At 42.9% G+C, this 19,732-nt stretch overlaps 3 protein-coding genes and 1 long non-coding RNA gene across 10 annotated transcripts in view; 2 read left to right on the top strand and 2 right to left on the bottom strand.

Annotated features, from left to right (window-relative positions):
- Nucleotides 1-11,440, bottom strand: part of LOC135629059 (uncharacterized) — a 33,101-nt gene extending 21,661 nt beyond the window's left edge. Inside the window, exon 1 of one of the 2 annotated variants that reach the window (XR_010493142.1) lies at nt 11,303-11,440. This is a non-coding gene — a long non-coding RNA (uncharacterized LOC135629059). Of the gene's footprint in view, nt 1-246; nt 555-11,302 lie in introns of those variants that run through there. The other variant, XR_010493141.1, reaches the window with a different exon arrangement.
- Nucleotides 754-2,668, top strand: LOC135584871 (uncharacterized). Of its 6 annotated transcripts, none has more exons than XM_065136199.1 (5): nt 754-902; nt 1,070-1,236; nt 1,376-1,498; nt 1,950-2,052; nt 2,228-2,668. In XM_065136199.1, exons 2-5 carry the CDS (start codon nt 1,142-1,144, stop codon nt 2,549-2,551), a joined length of 645 nt encoding a protein of 214 aa, XP_064992271.1. In that variant the 5' UTR covers nt 754-902; nt 1,070-1,141; the 3' UTR covers nt 2,552-2,668. The 6 variants fall into 6 exon arrangements, with proteins under 6 accessions (XP_064992271.1, XP_064992272.1, XP_064992273.1 ...); XM_065136200.1 differs by having other exon boundaries at nt 772-902; nt 1,079-1,236; XM_065136201.1 differs by having other exon boundaries at nt 777-902; nt 1,111-1,236.
- Nucleotides 2,973-5,682, bottom strand: LOC135629057 (29 kDa ribonucleoprotein A, chloroplastic-like). Its single transcript, XM_065136196.1, has 4 exons — nt 5,299-5,682; nt 4,947-5,048; nt 3,830-4,126; nt 2,973-3,241 (listed from the first exon to the last, which is right to left on the bottom strand). The coding sequence occupies exons 1-4, from the start codon at nt 5,656-5,658 to the stop codon at nt 3,179-3,181; spliced, it is 822 nt and encodes a 273-aa protein (XP_064992268.1). The 5' UTR covers nt 5,659-5,682; the 3' UTR covers nt 2,973-3,178.
- LOC135629058 (expansin-A10-like) lies at nt 9,069-10,682 on the top strand. Its single transcript, XM_065136198.1, has 3 exons — nt 9,069-9,506; nt 9,589-9,901; nt 9,990-10,682. Exons 1-3 carry the CDS (start codon nt 9,374-9,376, stop codon nt 10,294-10,296), a joined length of 753 nt encoding a protein of 250 aa, XP_064992270.1. The 5' UTR covers nt 9,069-9,373; the 3' UTR covers nt 10,297-10,682.
- Nucleotides 11,441-19,732: the final 8,292 nt, after the last annotated feature.

Genomic DNA, 19,732 nt, shown 5'->3' with positions numbered 1-19,732 from the left:
TATGAGCAAGAAGGTAAGCAAACACCTCTATGTAAACACAAATGGAATCAAATAAATATGGATTCCGATTAAAGTCTATTTGCACCTTCAACAATCCCAACCAGTCATAATATTTTCCTTACCTAGTTATTTCCAAGAACCAAGCCCTATTTACCGCGACTCATGGTAGATGAGAAAGTAGGTTTATCACGAGACGAGGTTCAAGGCCACAGATATAAGGGAATCAAAAACAAGCAGAGAGCTTACTCTGCTCGGCCTTGGTCGCCGCCTTGTCTGATGACTTAGATCGTTGGGCGGCGCGTCCGACTCTGTCCTCTGGGCCGCATCCTTGACCCACTTCTCGGCGTTGGCAGCCTCGAGGAAGGGCATCGGGCTCTTCTTGGCGAGAACCGAGGCCAAAGACTCCTCGTCGGGATCGACCTCCGGGGCGGCGATTGGAGAGGAAGAGGAGGAGGAGAAAGAGGTGTACTGCTGTTCCTGGGCTTCTTCGGAGATCTCGGCCATGGCGGCGTGCACTTCGAGCCGAGGGAGAGAGCAAGAAACCACAGCGGGACTACCAGAAAGGTGTGTGACTTATATGTTGGAGAAGTAGGGTTGAGAGGGAAAAGAAGCCTAGAAACTTCGCCGACTTGAATCCAATCCTGAATTATACGTTCATCGTATACCCGTGAAACTTACCTTCACTGTGAGTGGACATGCTTGTGGGGCTTTTGCTGCCTCGGTGACACCGGTATTAAATTTTCGGATTCGGATCATATGGATCGGGTATCTTTCTGCGTCCGATTTCGTATTGGATTTAAGTTGGGCTCAGTATTGGACGTGCCCAATACGATGCATCGAAGGTGAAGTCTTCCTTGCGCCGCTGTCCCTCTGCATCTCTGCGTTCCCTGAAGAACCCTCAGGTGATGATCTCAACGCTTCCCTCTTCTGCGATCGCTGATCATTTGAGCGAGACGAGAGATCTTTAGTGATATTGATTACATTTTCTTTATCACGGTGGTAAATGTTTGTGTTTATGCCTGTACGTAATTATGCTTGCACGCTTGATGTTTGTGTTTATGCCTCCAAGAATTGGTAGTTGGTCGCCGGTCTCTCTCGAGGCAATAGCAGGCAGATTGCATATAGTGGGAAGCCGGAAAAGATGTCGTACATGCGAGGAGACCTCCTCTCCAAGACGAGGAAGTTGGTGAAGGGCCTCGCCAAGCCCACCCCGGTGTGGCTCAAACCCATGGAAGAGTACGCCCCTCTCTCCTTCCTCTTACAAGCCTAATTGATGCAGTTTGTTGGACTAGGACAATCTGTTCGACCCTTTTAGATAGTGTCTCTGTGTCCCTGATCGTAGAAAGCAGATTGATCTCTGGAATTGGTTGTGCAGGGCGCCACCGGTGACGTTCCCACGGACGGACGGGAAGATCAAGAAGATCGAGCTGCCCGAGGATGTTTACATAAAGAGGTTCTTTAAGAAATATCCGGATTCTCTCTACCATGATGCTATCAAGTAATCACTTTGCTCTCTCTTACTCTCCTATTCCTTGTGCTAAGATATCCTATTCATTTATTGTCTGATTCTTTTGATTAATTTACCTCTGATTCCATCATAGGGGGCTTTCCTTTTAGGCAATATAAGTGTTTGGAATGAAAAGGCAACATTTTTGTGCTTGCAGTGGTAACATTGATACCTTCAGTTTTGTTCTTGTGGTCAATGACCAAATCTTGTTTGTAGGTAGTCTTGCTATAGTTATTTGTCTATTACTTCCGGTCTAGAGTTCAAAAGGTCAACAGCTATTGCATTATTTTTTGTCACTGCTGCTTGTGTGGAGATGAGTTAATTTTGATAAAGAATCAACTCAAGTAAACAGATGAAGCATTTGAGCTATCAGTTTTCCAGATGGGGCTGTAGTAAATGTAATGAAAGTGCAGATGCTAATGTGGTTCTATAATTTCAACAGGATAAGTGGTTTTGATCCTCCTCCAGCACGAGTTTTTGCTTGGCGTGTTCTGGAGCTGAAGGAGCAAGGTGTTGATGAAGAGGAAGCCATGGCTGTAGCTGATGTATATTCTCACTCACAGTGCGACATTGATTGGTTTCAGTAGCACGTCAGAAGATTTAGAACATCGTTTTACAAAAGTTTCTTGGTTTCTAGTGCTCAGCTTCTTGACATATTGATTGTGCTACTGAATATCTAATTAGTAATTTTTAGTAACTTGTTCCTTGATTTTTCATTAGATGGAATATCGAGCTGAGAAGAAAGCAAAGAAGAAGGCATACTCTGAGCTGAAGCAAATTGCACGTCTGCAAGGGAAGAAGCCACCTCCAAATCCCTACCCAAGTGCCATTAAAGAAATACAAGCAGAGGAGAAGAAACTTGTCCGGGATCGTTTCTTCAATCCAAAGATACTTGAGATTGTGCAAAAGATGAAAGCAGAAATGGCTGCAGAGAGGGAAGAGAAACAAAGAGAAGCCGGCACTGGAGGGGCTGGTGGCAGTGGCCAGCGTGGTGGATGGAATGGTGGTCAGCGTGGTGGATGGAATGGTGGCCAGCGTCGGTAATTGCGATCCATTAGATACTGAATTGTTATTTGCTTATTGTTACTTTGCTACGGAAGTTGCCGTCTCCATTTGTTTGCTGTGAGTTGCAATAATAGAATATTATGGAACTTTGATACATGTCTTTTGCTTTCTTAAATTTGCTATTCAATCACCTGAAGAAAGATAATGGATCTTTTCATGGATCATTCAATCAGCCTTCTCCATTTGTTTGCTCTGAGATGCAATAATAGAATATTATGGAACTTTGATTCATGTCTTTTGCTTTCTTAAATTTGCTATTCGATCACCTGGAGAAAGATAATGGATCTTTTCATAGATCATTCAATCATGTGACTTGTATATTCTCATGCTGTGATTGGATGGTTTACGAAAAGATAAAAAGGGGTGGAGTCACTGAAAAGGATCTCAAACACAGATAGGATGATCCAATTAGGTTTGTTTCAAGCATCAAAATTGTGCCAATTGCCACAACTCATTGAACAAAAGATAAAGACTGCTTGGTCAAGTTCCAGCATTACAAACATACAGAGACAGATTGGTTGCTAAATCTGATATATGACCAGCTCTTTCATTGCCAGAGCTTCCAAATGAAATTAACACACACAGGTTTACGGCAACTCTAAAGAGTCAGAACTCACGCCTAGCCCTTGGTTCTGCCACTGTAACGCGTATTGATCTTCCATTCAAGTCCTGCACAGAGAAAGGGTGTATTAGCAGTAGTCCAATATAACATTGATCAACTAAGCAGAGAAAATTTCAGGTTAGCGCACAAGATTCATGGTAGGATTAAGTCAAGGAAGACTTGGCTTAATGAGCTACAAGCTTCATGGAGCAGGTTTGCCGACATTGCAAGGTTACTACGCCCAAAATATTGTTAATAGGGCACTCAAGTTGTACCAGCTGATGATGTCCATCATTATTTTGTCATGTAGGACTACTTGGTGTCATTCAGGAAGTATGATCCTCAACCCTTGCGAATGGAAAACGATGACCGACTAAAGAAACTGTGTATATGATCCTCAACCCATGGGAATGGAAAACGATGACTGACTAAAGAATCTGTGTACACTAAAACATGATCCTTAACATTTGGGTCTCCACAAGGAACTGGGTAGACTAAAGAAAGATAAAAGAATATGTTCCTTTTGAGCTGCTTGTCTGCAACATATGTATACAAAACAAAGAACAAATAGTCCTAATAGAAGCACAAGCAAGCAGACAGATATCCAACACAAGAATTTTCTTGCGAGGCAATGAAGATAGGGAAAAGAGACTTACAGTGCCATTAAGTGATGCTATAGCATTATCAACTTCCTCAGCGGAGCTGTAAGTGACAAAGCCGAAGCCTCTTGATCTACCACTCTCCCTATCATAAACGACTTTGGCCTCTAAGACCTTGCCTTGTTCACTGAAAAGTGTCTCGAGAGCCAAATTGTCGACGCCCCATGAGAGATTTCCTACATAGACCTTGTTTGCAGCTTCAAGGTTGCTAACAGTTCGAAATCCTTTAGATGGAAACTCATCTCTTCGTGGAGGCGGTCCTGAGTTCACCCTCAACGATCTCCCTTCAAGTGTCTGTTGGATCACAGAACCATATTATGGCAAAAATATCCACTTAATCTGTGCCAGTTTTTCGTGGCAGGCACAGAGCAAAACCTAACTAAAGCACTAAGTGATGAATAATAAGCACCGAGACCTGAACTAAGTAAAGCAGTGAAATAAGTAGAGCATGCACTCAATTTTTCGTGTCATTTGTCTGATAAGTGCATTGGTCATGAGTCGATCTCTATACAACCTGACAAGGGCTTGAACATGAGTTGCAAAAGACCCAACAACTAATTAAGAAGAGAGAAAAAAAAAAATTTATGAGAGGTCTTTGGTAGATAGGGCAGAAAAGATCATATGCTAGCTTGTGAAAGAGCATTGTCTCCGTTGTATAATAAAGATTTAAAGGTAAATTAAATATCACTTTTTGGTTCTCCTAAGATCAGCCATTAAAGAACCAAAAAGGAGAAAATAAAGTTGAAGATGAAATGTAGTCTCAGCTACAAACTTAACAACAGTTTAAAAGCCAGTAAATGATGTGTGGATCAGGATCGGACTGCGTTATTGATCAAACTTATTTAATTACTAAGTACCTATAATTTTTTGGGGTTTTTGGGAGTTCATGTTACATTATAACTTATCACTTTTTGTTGGTTCAAGTTGGGTCTTCATCCAGCTCACAACACTGCTACTAGCAAAAATAGAGGGCAACAACTCAACTAGCAACGGAACAAAGCATCATATGCATCATATAACTTAAGTCTGCCATGGGGGGTTTCTACTTGGAACACATTTATGTATGTACAGGTTAAGACTGATATCATAGTTAAGCATGCACAGAGTGACTTACATAACCATTAAACTGCTGAATAGCTGCTTCAACCTCGTTGATGGTAGACATTGTCACAAATCCAAATCCTCTACTTTTTCCGGTTAGCTTGTCATATATAACCTGCAAATTAGAACCATCAAAATTGCATCTTTACAAAAAAAAAAATTATGTTCAAGAATGTACAAAGAAAACAAAAGATAAAGAGAAAATAAGCAGAAAAAAATGTCAGAAGCACTACAAAACTATTCAAGCAGTCACAACCACCAGACAATAAAAAGCAGCAGCAAGAAGCTGTCAAGCAATTACAGATTCTACCAGGGGAGATAAGCTATATACCAAGTACAACACATTTAACCTGGCTTAGTCATACCTCGACCATCTCAACATTGCCGGCCCGTTGAAAGAGGCCAGCGAGTTGGGCACTGTCGACGCTGAAGGGGAGGTTCCCGACGAAGAGCTTCAATTCCGGCGAGTATTCCGCCTCCTCCTCTTGCTCCACATTCGACGAGAGCGCCACCTTGAGAACCATCGCCGAATCCAAAGCTGGCGCCTTTCTTAAGACGGGGAACGAGTTATTTGAGGGAAAAGAGACACTCTTGAAAGGAGAGCAGGGTTCGGAGGAGCATAGCGAGAGGGAGGAGAGAGCAAGAGCACCGGGCTGGGGCTTGGAGGAAGAGATGGTGGGGATTTGGGAGAAGAGGGAAGGGAGGAAGAAAGAAGACGCCGCCATGGATAAGGTGGGGAATGAGGGCGAAGAGGAGAGTCGAAGGGTATTCGCATATATAGGAAGATATTTACAATTTTGTCCACTAGATATTTATCAGGTATTTTAAGAGGAAGATATAGCTGTGCTCCGTTCATGAACAGCTAAAATATTATTCGATTAATGTAATATCATTTATGCAAATGAATGTTAAAATTGATTGATGATTAGTTGATTGAAGACTTCGTGCATGTTGATGGGAGGATTCTTTGATTGGAGAGGTAACATGGTATAATTCGACCCCAAAAGTATAAATTCATTCTTTGAGGCTAGTATTGGCGTGAGAGTGGTACCCGAGCAAGCAGTCGAGATCGCAGGGGGCTCCCTAAAGTGTTACAGGATCTAGACGGTTGATTCTCAGTCGTCTCGATGAGCGATTTATCTGTTGAAAGAGGTTCGAGGTCGTCTTGTGATATGTCTTGCCTTTCTAAAAGTGTACAATATTGCTCCAAGGTGTTTTTTAGACGTGCCTAGGTCCTGCACAAGTGGTTGAGGTGAGAAAAATATCCTGACATAACCCTCACTCAAATCAGTAAAGTAGGGGGAGAGGGTTTAGTAAAGCTCCAAAGAGTTAAGATTGAGTTTGCTTACCTCCTGTCTGGTTCCGAGGGTTGGCTTTTATACATAATTCATCGATGAATGGTGGTCGGTCGCTCATCCTCGTTGGAGTCCTTCGTATCGTTAGGAACTCATTTATGTCGACGGCTAGTAAACACGTCTTCCTAACGATTGCATCAGGAAAGGACGATTGGAGGCGTGCTATCTATTAGGGTAAGAGCGTGCTTGAAACGGATACTGGATGAGGCTCGATGTCAGGTATCTCGAGAGGAGACATGGGCCACGCTGTCTAAGATTAATACTCCCTATAATTATGTGTGCAATCATTTCCAAAATCATGATCGAGAGCGATGGGTTGTTGATGACTAACGATGCAATCGAGGGGGGAGCCGAGAGGGCAAGCTCGATCGTCGTGTATTGATGATCGACTCGTACAACTTTCTCGGAGATCAAAGCTTCGGTCGATGATCACGTGAGGGGGGCAGTGGGGGCTCTCGTGTGTGCATGTTGACCAAGTGGCAGCCCACTGGGCAATATATCGTTGCAATGCTTGTGTTGCTTCTCATTTAAAACGAATTTATAGGTTTTGGTGGATCAGATTAAAATACAATTGTGATATTGCAATAACAATTTGTATACTTTGTTTTAAGCATACTCACAAACATCCCATACACACAATTATAGACTCGGAATTCCCTTTGTAAAGATATGAATAGCATTCTTTAGTCAAATGTAGTCAACACACAAAGATTTACTACAATCACATATGCTAAACTTAAATTCACATGAATAAATACAAATTATATATATATATATATATATATATATATATATATATATATATATATAATGATTGCACGTTAGAGCCGAGCCGGCAGTATGCGACTCAACTCGGACCCTTTGTTGCCTTCGGCCCAGAATCACCATGGCTCGAATAAAAAGGGCCAAATAAGTTAATACCCCTTAAATGAAGGCCCATTTGCAGCCCATTTACAGCCCATATAACCCAACTCAGAACGCAGGAGGCTCCGCAGCGGCACCGGACGAGGGTGCGGCCGCAGTCGAGGAAATCGACGTCGTCCGGATCGAGCACTCTGGCGGCGCCGCCGCCGCCGCGGCGAACGGTGGCGCTGATGCAGGTTGCCGACCGGTGACGTCGCTGCCCGGGCTACGCATGGCCGTCGGCGCAGGAGCTGCCGCCGCCGTCGCTGCTGCTTGTCTGTACCCTAAAAAGAGTGCGGTTGCATCGATGACGAGCTCCATGGGCAAAGGGTATACTAAAGATTCAATCTTTATCTAGTTTTCGCCTTTCTAGTCAGTGCTACGAAACCTGCAATGCACTGCTTGAAAGACTGCAATGCCTCACGCCATTTGGTGAGTACTTGATGATCACAGAAGGCCTCTTCTTGCGGTAGAAGATTGAGACAAAATTGACCTTCTTGTTCTTCGGGAGAGTCACATAAGATCCACAAGACCAAGGAATAGGTACACTGCCAACCTTCCTAGTTCAACTCAGTAGGTGTTTAGGTACATGCCTTTGTCGAACTCCAACACCTAAAGATGACCATAAGACGCTGTCATTCTATCATGTTAATTGATACTTCCTAAATCTTAGGAAAGGACATGACTTCCTTCTAATATTTCATGCATCGAAGAAAACGAGAACCTGTGTTTGGCGATTATCTATTGCCTGTGATCCAACTCTGTAAATTGCTGAAAAAAAAGTTCAATCTACATCAAGTTGGTAACTATGGGTTGATTACAGCAGATTGAATATTGCTGGTAAATGACTTGGAGAACCCACCTCCTTTTCTCTACTACAACTTGGTATGAATTCTTGGGCAGGTCCATGAAAACAAATCCTTAAAACAGTGGAAAGAGTGGAGTCGAAGATACCCAAGATTGTGGTGGAGTACCAAAGCTGAGATCATGAGCAGGGAGAACGAAAATATCCATGGATGAATGGAAAGGAAAAGTGCAGCAAAAGGAGTGGTGGTTGGAGAATGGCATTGATTTAAAGGGATTATAATAGGAGTGTCGGTTATGGACAGTTGAAAGTGCTCCATGTGTCCAACCTTCCACAGTATAATGCTTTGGGAGGTCAAAGGTTGCAACTGAGTCAGCAATGGCTCCCGACATCCATCAGTATTAGGTTTGATAACTGCAAGTGCACGAGCACCTGATCTCAGAATTCAGATTTGCTTGTTATTCTTTTCTCCAATGTAGCATCTGGTACCAGTAGATTGGATTTGTGCCAGAGCTCAGCAGCCAAATTCCAAGGAATTAAGCTGCTGCTACTCTTGTTCTGAGAAGAGGGAGGAAAATTATTGTAGTGAGTTGGAGTTTGAATGTAATTATGATGCTGTGTCACCCCCAATTCGTGTGCTTCATGACCCAATCTCTTTCTTGTACTGAAGCTGAAGCTTTGTGAGATTACAGAGTCATAAATTTTCTGCTACCTGTAATCCAAGATGAAATGTTAAAGGTAGCATTTTCAACAAATAGCTCTGCAGAAGGGGAAGAACAAAATTGAGGAGCCAATTGATCATACAAAAAGTTGCCACTTTGGTGATATGAAAGGACTAATTAGCTGAACACCAAACTGTGTTTTGCCTGAGAGGTTCTTTCTTTCATTTTCTTGTATGATCAGAAAAGAATATTCTTTGAGTGTCATGAACTTTAGTAAATCTGGAAGTGCCATCCTGATCTGATTCAGCAAAAGATATGGGATGATTAGCCTACTAATATTCCTGTTGAAAAGGCATAGGGCTTCACACACACAAACATGTGACTCTCAATACAGCAACTCTGCATACACTGTCCTTTAAGCAATATGTCTTCTTCTTTTGTGGGGAGTGGTGATTTCTCACCAATTAAATGTACCTTGAAAACCACAAGATTTCAATTCCATCACCAACTTCCTGTCCAGAGATGTTAGTTGGAATCCTGCCACTCTCATTTAACTGTCCTGCTTAAGCCTTCACAGTTATGTGTCAGTCGATTGGAAGGTTGAAAAGGCAGGCGATCATCTATTTATGCCTCCATCAGCTGCCTCCTCGAGCAAACCAGAGCTTCTGCTTCCTCTCTTCCCTTACTCTTTGTCTCCTCCTTCCAAGTAAGGAGAATGACTTCTCTTGGTCTGGTTCTGGTTGCCTTTCACTCGGTGTTCTCTGCTGCATACGGGTATGGACACGGAGGGGGATGGTCTGCTGCTCATGCTACCTTCTATGGAGGAAGTGATGCGTCTGGGACAATGGGTGAGTGAGTTCACAGAAGACACCGTCGTCCATTCGTCATGCAAGAGTAGGCGGCCATTGATGCGTTGAAGTTGGTGTGCAGGTGGAGCTTGCGGCTACGGCAACCTGTACAGCCAGGGCTACGGCACCAATACCGCAGCCCTGAGCACCGCCCTCTTCGACAACGGGCTCAGCTGCGGCGCCTGCTACGAAATGAAGTGTGTGAATGAGCCGCAGTGGTGCCTGCCGGGCTCCATCGTTGTCACAGCCACCAACTTCTGCCCACCCAACGATGCCCTCCCCAACAACAACGGCGGCTGGTGCAATCCTCCCCTGCGGCACTTTGACCTCTCCCAGCCCGTCTTCCTGCGCATTGCCCGGTACAGGGCTGGCATTGTGCCCGTCGCTTACAGAAGGTTGGTGAGCCAGAATCATACTACTCTCTTTATGATCCATATGATCAAGTCTCTTCTTGTTCTTGCTTGGATTGGTTTCGGGGCGCAGGGTCCCGTGCAATAGAAGGGGAGGAATCAGGTTCACCATCAATGGCCACTCCTACTTCAACCTCGTGCTCATCACCAACGTGGGAGGAGCCGGAGATGTGCATGCTGCGTCCGTCAAGGGGTCCAGCACTGGGTGGCACCCCATGTCCAGGAACTGGGGCCAGAACTGGCAGAGCAACACCTACCTCGATGGCCAGGCGTTGTCCTTTAAGGTCACCACAAGCGATGGCGTGTCTGTGGTCTCCTTCAATGTGGTTCCTGCAACCTGGTCTTTTGGCCAGACCTTCAGTGGTGCCCAGTTTGCTTAATTCCTTTTAACCCTTGCAACAGCATCGGGTCAGTAGGAGCCAGTCGTTGAGTCACCATGGCTGCGGAGTCATGGGTTCGGGTAAGAAGAGCTTGTTTTACTTCGGCTCTTCATAATATCAAGTGATGAGTTCCATCTTGAGAGGCCTTTGGGCTGGTCATGAAGGAGAAGAGCGGGATGGATGCTGCTCTTCCCTTTTGGGCAGCGGTGGAATCCTACCACCCGCCCAGTTGCAACTGAGTCAAAAGTCCTTTTTTATTTCTTCTTCTTCTTCTTCTTCTTCTTTCTTTCTTTGTGTTTACCTTTTGCTGTTTGTGCTCTTAACTCACTGTTGGGAGCTTAAAAAGAGAGTTCCTCCCAGGAATAATCACTGCAAGTCTTCCTATCTGGTAATGGAGTTCATATTATCTTCTGAGCTCTGAATTTTGCTCTGTGGAATCTTTGCGAGTAATTCATATCAAAAATATGTTTGGTGCATGAACGAAGAGAATAATGATTGGAACATTCCTTTGAATGACTTCTGCTTCGTAAATTGGCTTCCTTTAAATGATTTCTATTTGATGTAAATTCCATAAAATCAGCACTGCAACCCTGACTTCAACTGACACTGGATTCATTGTTCTGCTGCAGTTGTGCCCAAACTTCAGTCAGCTGCAGTGCTCAGATTTAAGAGAAGAAGTTAGTTGGTGAACAGGTAGCTGGGGTGAATTTATTGGAGGGGGATTACTTCTTCCTCTGGCTTTCCAATTTAATGAAGCAACAACTTTGAAATTGATGTAATATCGAAGAAACAAAGTTCTTAAAGACCAAGATCAGAATCCATACAATGCTTTCTGCTAGATGCAAGTGCATTTCTAGGCTCTCTTTTTCCATCATGACAGCACAGCAAACATTGGTATCATGAGGTTGTAAGCATAAAAATTGTAATTATGCTAAGTCAATAATACGGAATTAACCTATATGCCAGGATTGAAATCAATACATAGATCTAATTATACGATGCGTACCTTTTGATACCATCCGTTCAGAGATCTTGTTTGATCTGCTCAGCACCGTGATCCAAGATTGCTGCAGGCTCCGTCTTTAATTCGATCGCACTGCGGAATCTGCAGGGAGTGCGAAGAGTAGACCCTTTCTCCTCTCTTCCTATCCTTTCACAGGATCACACAGATGCTAAGTCAATGATGGGGAGAGGGTTTTGGGGAGAGAGTCGAGGATAATAACTGAATTCCTCAACGGAGAGATGCGTCTATACGTGTCAACGTTATAACGCTCTAACACACTAACACCCCTCAACCCGTAGAGATCCTGTCCTTTTATAGGCGAGAGCAGAGGGTCTACGATGAGATGAGATCTTAGAAGATTTCCTCATATCTCCGAGGAATCGTTCAGTGGACTTAGTCTATATTGGCTAAAATATCGCAACGGAACCCAATTAGTTATTCTATTATATATCTTATTCAATTATAAAAGGGCCACATATTCTAACATTCTCCCACTTGGCCCATTAATTGATAAGATATAAAAGAGATACAAAATCAAAACAAACAAAGCCAAAAATTTGTTTGAAAACAATTTTACCTAATTGGATTACAAGAAATTTTGAAAAGCATTTTATACATGGCCATGTTTTAAAAATAAGCCAATAAGTCCAATAATCATAATAATACTATATTAAGTCCAACTATCAATGCGAGTCATAGCGGTTGTATTTCATCAATGTCATACTCCCTTCTATGTACCACAACATTGTTAGTCTTTCCTAACATAGTCCATAATGACCCATGTAATTTGTCTTGTCAAGACAATCCTGTTATTATATTCAACCATAATATACATAAACATAAATGTAAACAGGATAGCAGAAACATATAACTTTAATTAAGTAAAATGTCAATAATAGCATCCACATAAACATGCATCACCATATCCTTTATGACTTGCTCACAAGCCCCATTCTAAGAACATGTTCTTTGAATATTTTGCACTGTAAGGCTTTTGTCAATGGATCAGCAATCATCATAGTGGTGCTCAAGTTCTCAATTGACATTTGCTGTTTCTGGACTCTTTCTCTAACCACCAAGTACTTTAACTCAATGTGCTTGGAACCACTAGAGTACTTGTCATTCTTAGAGAAGAAAACTGCTACGGTGTTATCACAAAATATCTTCAACGGCTTGGCAATTGAGTCGACCACACCAAGTCCTGAGATAAAATTTCGCAGCCATAAAGCTTGATTTGTGGCCTCAAAGCATACCACAAATTCAGCTTCCATTGTTGATGATGCAATAAGCGATTGCTTTGCACTTTTCCAAGAAATTGCCCCACCAGCTAACATAAATACAAATCCTGAAGTGGACTTCCTACTGTCGAGGCAATTTGCAAAATCAGCATCTGAATATCCAGTTACTTCAAGCTGATCAGATCTCCTGTATGTGAGCATATAATCTTTTGTCCCTTGTAGATATCTCATTACTTTCTTTGCAGCTTTCCAATGTTCCATTCCTGGGTTGCTTTGATATCTTCCTAGCATTGCAACTGCAAAACTGATATCTGGTCTTGTATAGGTTTGAGCATATAGTAGACTTCCAACTGCGCATCCATAAGGAATATTCTTCATTTGATTCTTTTCTAAGTTATTTCTTGGGCACTGGTTTTGACTGAATTTTTCACCTTTAGTAATAGGTACATCATTGGTTGAGCAAAGCTGCATATTAAATCTCTCCAAGATATGATCAATATATCCTTTCTGAGACAATCCTAATAATCCTTGAAATCTATCCCTGAATATCTCAATGCCAATGACATAGGATGCCTCATTCATATCAACCATCTTAAAGTTCTTGTTGAGAAATATCTTGGTTTCGTGTAATAAACCAAGACCACTACTGGCAAGTAAAATATTATCCACATATAAGACCAATATAATAAACTTGCTCCCACTTACCTTCAGGTATATACACTGATCAACAGTGTTTTCCTTAAATCCGAAGGAAGTAATGATATTATGAAACTTTATATACCATTGTCTGGAAGCTTGTTTAAGGCCATAAATGGATTTCTTAAGTTTACAAGCCCAACTTTCTTTTCCCTTTTCTATGAATCCTTCAGGTTGTTCCATATAGATTTCCTCATCCAGATCCCCGTTCAGAAATGTCGTTTTCACATCCATCTGATGCAACTCAAGATCATAATGAGCTACTAATGCCATAACGATTCTCAATGAGTCCTTTTTAGAAACAGGAGAAAAAGCCTCATTACTATTGGGAAATCATGGGGGGCGACATCATATGCGTAGCGGAAGAACAAGAAAACAAAATCTCCGATTCCCAAAAAGATGTTAGTCATCGTGCGAAGATTGGTGCGCAAAATCCGCAAAACACAAAACTGCGTATAGAGATTGTGTTACCTAGAGAGATCGTATATCCCTGTTTCCTTACAGATCCTTAGGAGAGGGTGAAGGAGGTCAAGCGTCCTCCTCTCTAGCGGTGATCCACACAGTAGGGTTGCGACGACCCTCCTCAAAACTCCAGGCCTACTCTGAGGTGGAGAGGGAGAGGAGAATAGGAAAGGCAAGCAAAGACTCTAGCCTATGAGGCTGTGAATCCCTCCTATTTATAGAGATCCCGTGTCAAACCCTAATGGGTCCTTCCCTAGTGGGTATTGGATCTGCATCCAATAAGATAAGGGCTCCGTCGGATATCTCATATCCGAACCTCTACTCATCGCAATGCCTACCATATGTGTGTGACCCTCTAGGCCCAATATCGAGCTGGCCGTGAGTCATACCTGTCAGAACTCTTTCTGACTGAGTGAATTATTATCTCTGTAATAATTCACTTGACTCATCGACTACGGACGTACTAGGCCACTACGCCATAGTCCCTAGACGATACAGGGGAATCCAATCCATTGGACCTGTCTGTCCTCAGTTACCATGTACCTATAGTCCCTCATCCATCTAATATCCCAAAGACCGTATATCGAGCATGGTGCTGTCAGACCCATACGGTTTCTACTCGAGTCTCACTCTAATCGGATTCTCCCGGAGAACTCTTTCTCTCTCAACCCGAATGACCCTGGCCAGGGATTTGTCTGAGCAAGAACACATGGGATATTCCTCTCATGACGCCGAGAGTGGATGATCCTCTATCGATACTCAATAGCCCTCGTAAGGTCGACTACCACTCCCAATGACCAGCTGTACTAGATCTGGGACAGCCAAACCTATAAGTCTGGTATCAAAGAGTGGAGAACTCATATAGGACATCCTTGGTATCTCAAGTCTAAAGACCAGATACACCACTAGGACTACGGAATCGCTGTCTGACAATAAGGCATCATCAACCATCCAGCATTCCGTAAGCGGATCAATCAGTGAACTCATTCTCCAATGAGCACCTGTACTGTATCCCTAGTGTCCCTACACGAGCAGCTATGAGACCAGCTGCATCCATCATATGGACGGGTATACAGCACACCAGTCTATCCGGTTATCACGATGTCCCTCTCGAGTAACCTATGACCGGGATTATTTAGGATATGTGTTTAAAGGTGAATCGATCTCATTATCGTGATCTCATCACGATCCGATTCCCATTGCACAAATCCAAGGACATCACAATATATATGCATTTATGCAATAGTTATAAAGTGATATACGCCAAAATATAATGAGCAAAAAGATTTTGTATCAAGTCACATGTGCCATCACTCACGTGATTGGCTTGCTGGGCACCTATGACTAGCAATCTCCCGCTTGACCTAAAGCCAATCACCTATGTGTATGATCCCCATCAGACCCCTGTGACGCTCAAAGACAAAATGAGACAACGGCTTTGTCAGTGGATCTGCAAGGTTATCTTCGGATGGAACTCTTTCCACTGCTACATATCCTCGGGTTATGATCTCTCTGATAACTTGGAACCACCTCAGAACACTTCTGATGAGACTCGGGTTCCCTTATTTGAGTAATCGCCCCGTTGTTGTCGCAATATAAGGAGATCGGCTCCTCGCTACCCGGAACAACTCCCAAATCTGTGATGAACTTCTTCACCCAGACTCCCTCCTTTGCTGCATCTGATGCAGCAATATACTCCGCCTCTGTGGTCGAGTCAGCAGTGGTATCTTGCTTGGAACTCTTCCAGCACGATGCTCCTCCATTCAAGGTGTACACATACCCTGAATTCGACTTGCTATCATCGATATCAGACTGAAAACTTGAGTCAGTGTAGCCTTCAACCTTAAAGCTATTACCTCCATATACTAGTAAAAGATCCTTAGTCCTTCTCAAGTACTTAAGTATACACTTTACTGTTTTCCAGTGCTCCAAGCCTGGATCCGCCTGATACCTGCTCGTGACACTCAGAGCATGCGCTATATCAGGCCTAGTACATAGCATGGCATACATGATAGACCCTATTGCTGAGGCATATGGTATCATATTCATGTTTGCCCTTTCTTCTGGAGTCTTTGGGGACATACTCGTAGAAAGCGATATCCCATGTCTCATCGGTATGAGACCTCTCTTGGAATTTTCCATGCCAAACTTTTTGACAATGGTTTCTATGTACCTGGACTGGGACAAGCCAAGCATCCTTTTGGATCTATCTCTATAGATTCTAATCCTCAAGATATAGGATGCTTCCCCTAAGTCCTTTATGGAGAAGTGTCTAGATAACCAAGTCTTTACTGTGGATAGCATTCCTACGTTATTCCCAATGATGAGGATGTCATCCACATATAACACTAAAAAGGTGATAGCGCTCTCACTTACCTTCCTGTATACACAAGGCTCATCTTCGTTCTTAATAAAGTCATAAGATCTGATTGCCTCATCAAATTTTATGTTCTAACTTCGGGAAGCTTGCTTTAGTCCATAAATGGATTTAAGCAACCTACACACTTTATCTGGACAGTTCTTGGACACGAATCCCTCAGGTTGCATCATATACACCTCCTCCTCGAGGTTCCCATTGAGGAATGCAGTTTTTACATCCATCTGCCAGATCTCATAATCATAGTGTGCTGCAATAGCCAATAGAATTCTGATGGATTTTAGCATTGCTACGGGTGAGAAGGTTTCGTCGTAGTCAACACCTTGCCTTTGACGATACCCTTTAGCCACTAGCCTTGCTTTATAGGTCTCTACCTTTCCATCTACTCCGATCTTTTTCTTAAAGATCCATTTGCAACCGATGGGTACAATACCTTCGGGCGCATCAACTAGGTTCCAAACCTTATTGGAGTACATAGAATCCATCTCAGAATTCATGGCTTCTTGCCACTTCCCGGAGTCTATACTCATAATAGCCTCCTCGTAGGTATGAGGATCAATATCCTCAGCATCCTCTCCTCTAATATGTCCCACATATCTCTCAGGAGAATAAGATACTCTATCAGACCTGCGTAAAGTTGAAACTTGTGTATTAGGTACCTGAACAGACTCGGGCTGTAGAGTGGTGCTTGAGCTTGGTTCTCTAACTTCGCTCAACTCTATCATTCTCCCACTGTCTCCGCCAAGAATGTGTTCCTTCTCAAGGAACACCACTCTTTTAGCTACAAAGACATTTTTGTCCTCGGGATGATAGAAGTAATACCCACAAGTTTCCTTGGGGTACCCCACAAATATGCATCGCTCTGTCCTTGATTCTAACTTATCAGGGTTGTGTCTTTTAACGTGGGCTAGGCAGCCCCAAATCTTAACAACCTTAAGATCAGGCTTCTTCCCTTTCCATATCTCATATGGTGTAGACACTACCGACTTAGTTGGAACTCTGTTCAGAAGGTAAGCTGCGATTTCTAAGGCATATCCCCAGAATGAGATGGGTAGGTCAGCGAAACTCATCATGGACCGTACCATATCTAATAAAGTACGATTTCTCTTTTCAGAGACACCATTGAGCTGAGGTGTGTAAGGAGGTGTCCATTGGGATAATATCCCATGGTCCTTGAGGAACTGAGTAAACTCTGTACTTAAGTACTCACCTCCTCGATCTGATCGAAGAGTTTTGATACTCTTTCCAGTCTAGTTCTCTACCTCATTCTTATACTCTCTGAATTTTTCAAAGGCCTCGGACTTGTACTTCATTAAGTACACATATCCATACCTTGAGAAATCATCAGTAAATGTAATGAAGTAGGAGTAACCTCCAATGGCAAGAGTTGACATGGGTCCACATACATTACTATGTATGAGTTCCAACAACTCAGTGACTCTTTCTCCAGTTCCACTAAATGGAGAGTTGGTCAATTTTCCACGAATGCAAGGCTCACAAGTTGCATAAGACATATAGTCGAATGGATCTAGATATCCATCATTTAGCAACTTTTGAATCCTTCTTTCATGGATGTGACCTAGCCTACAATGCCACAGGTATGCACTGTTCAACTCATCTCGTTTCCTTTTGGACAAATTTACATTCATGATATGTGTAGTGGTGTCTAACATAAATAAACCATTATGCAATGTTCCTTTCGTGATGATCTTATCATCTAATAATATCGAACAACTATTGTTCTCAAAAACAAATTTATATCCACTAATTGTTAAACATGAAATGGAGATAATGTTTTTGATAATAGAAAGAACAAAATAACATGCATCTAATACAATAAAAGCTCCACTAGGCAGATGTAGGGCGACCTCGCCAACAGCTAATACAGTAACTTTTGCTCCATTACCCATCTTGAGGTCCATCTCGCCTCTCTCTAGTCTCCTAGGCCTTGCCAGAAGCTGCAACGAATTGCATATATGATAAGCACTACCGGTATCCAATACCCATGTGTTATCATAGAGTCTGACAAAGGGAGACTGATCATGAATGTACCTGAAGCTTCATCAAGCTTTTGTTTTGCCCTTTCTGCAAGGTACTCTTCGCAGTTTCTCTTCCAATGCCCATCTTTACTACAGTGGAAGCACTGACCTTTGTCCTTTGCTGGGTCTTTCTTAGCAACCTTTGCTTTACCTTGTTTGCCCTTGCCCTTTCCCTTCTTAAGGGACCTTTCTGCTTTCCTTTTCTTTCTGGTCTCACCAGTGTAGAGAACTGACTTCTCTTTCTTAATAGTACTCTCTGCCTCCCTCAACATATTGAGGAGCTCTGGGAGAGTCACCTCAAGCTTGTTCATATTAAAATTCATTATGAACTGTGAAAAGGAATCTGGTAGGGACTGAAGCACAATGTCCACACACAAGTTATCCTCTAGGACCATTCCTAGACCTGTGAGTTTCTCTATCCACTCAATCATCTTTAGGACATGGTTCTGAACCGGTGTCCCCTCAGTCATCCTAGCGCGGAAAAGGCTCTTGGATATCTCATATCGTTGAGTCCTTCCCTGTTCCTCAAACAATTTGCGGACATGTAGGAGAATGGATCTGGCATCCATCTTTTCATGTTGTCTCTGTAACTCTGGAGTCATAGAGCCCAACATATAGCACTGAGCAAGAGTGGAGTCATCAATGTACTTCACGTAGCGAGCGATCTCATCCTCGCTTGCCCCTTCTTCGGGCGTAGGCATCACTGTATCAAGGACGTACACGATTTTCTCCGCTGTGAGAACAATTCTCAAGTTACGGAGCCAATCCGTATAATTTGGACCAGTGAGGCGGTTGACATCAAGTATGCCACGTAAGGGATTTGAAAGCGATATTTTCTGAAAATAAAGATGTAGCAGAAATGAATAACATGCAGATTTTGCAAGAAATAAACTCTCAAGATATGGACTTCTATCTTAATATGCTCCCACTATTTTACTAACGAGTCACGCGACATCCTCAGCACGTGAAACGGAAGTCTCCGGCAGACTTCTAGTGGGGATCATGATCCAATCAGCGTCTTAGTGTAACCTCGAGAGACTCGACCAATCACACTAAGCCTAAAAGGTAGGCAACTCTTGTCGATCACAACTCCTTGTGATTCCCGTCCTGTTCGGCCTCCGAATCACCATGGCCTCGAGGGACTCAACCAACCATGATGCTCGGTTAAGTCAACACCTTCGTTACAAGATGAGTCTGATTTGATGATATACCCTTGAGGGACTCGAACAAGCATACCATGCCCTCAGGTCACCGGTGACATCTCTATGTCGTAAGCAAGATAGCGAATCGCGATATAGGTGAGTCTCGAGGGACTCGACCAACTCAACCTACACCGGGAATTGGTTCCTACTCATAACGATGGAAGGCCACGTGGGTCAATCTAATTGCCTCACGTTTACCAACTTAATATTATCGAGAGATGTTTCTATAATTTGGTCTCCTAATATGACATGTCACACATATACATATTTGATATATATCTACATCGCATGCAAATATATATACTTATCTAGTATGTGTATAAGCAATCACACCAGATGATCATGGACCACAACCTAATATGATTAGGCCCGAGCCAGTAGGCCTAATCACTCACATCAAGATCTATGTGTGCAACGGT

This window comes from Musa acuminata, chromosome BXJ3-1, assembly GCF_036884655.1.
Source record: "Musa acuminata AAA Group cultivar baxijiao chromosome BXJ3-1, Cavendish_Baxijiao_AAA, whole genome shotgun sequence".
In the NCBI taxonomy this organism is placed as follows: domain Eukaryota; kingdom Viridiplantae; phylum Streptophyta; class Magnoliopsida; order Zingiberales; family Musaceae; genus Musa; species Musa acuminata.
The sequence above is the reverse complement of the archived record's forward strand: the minus strand, read 5'-3'. Positions and strand labels throughout refer to the sequence as shown.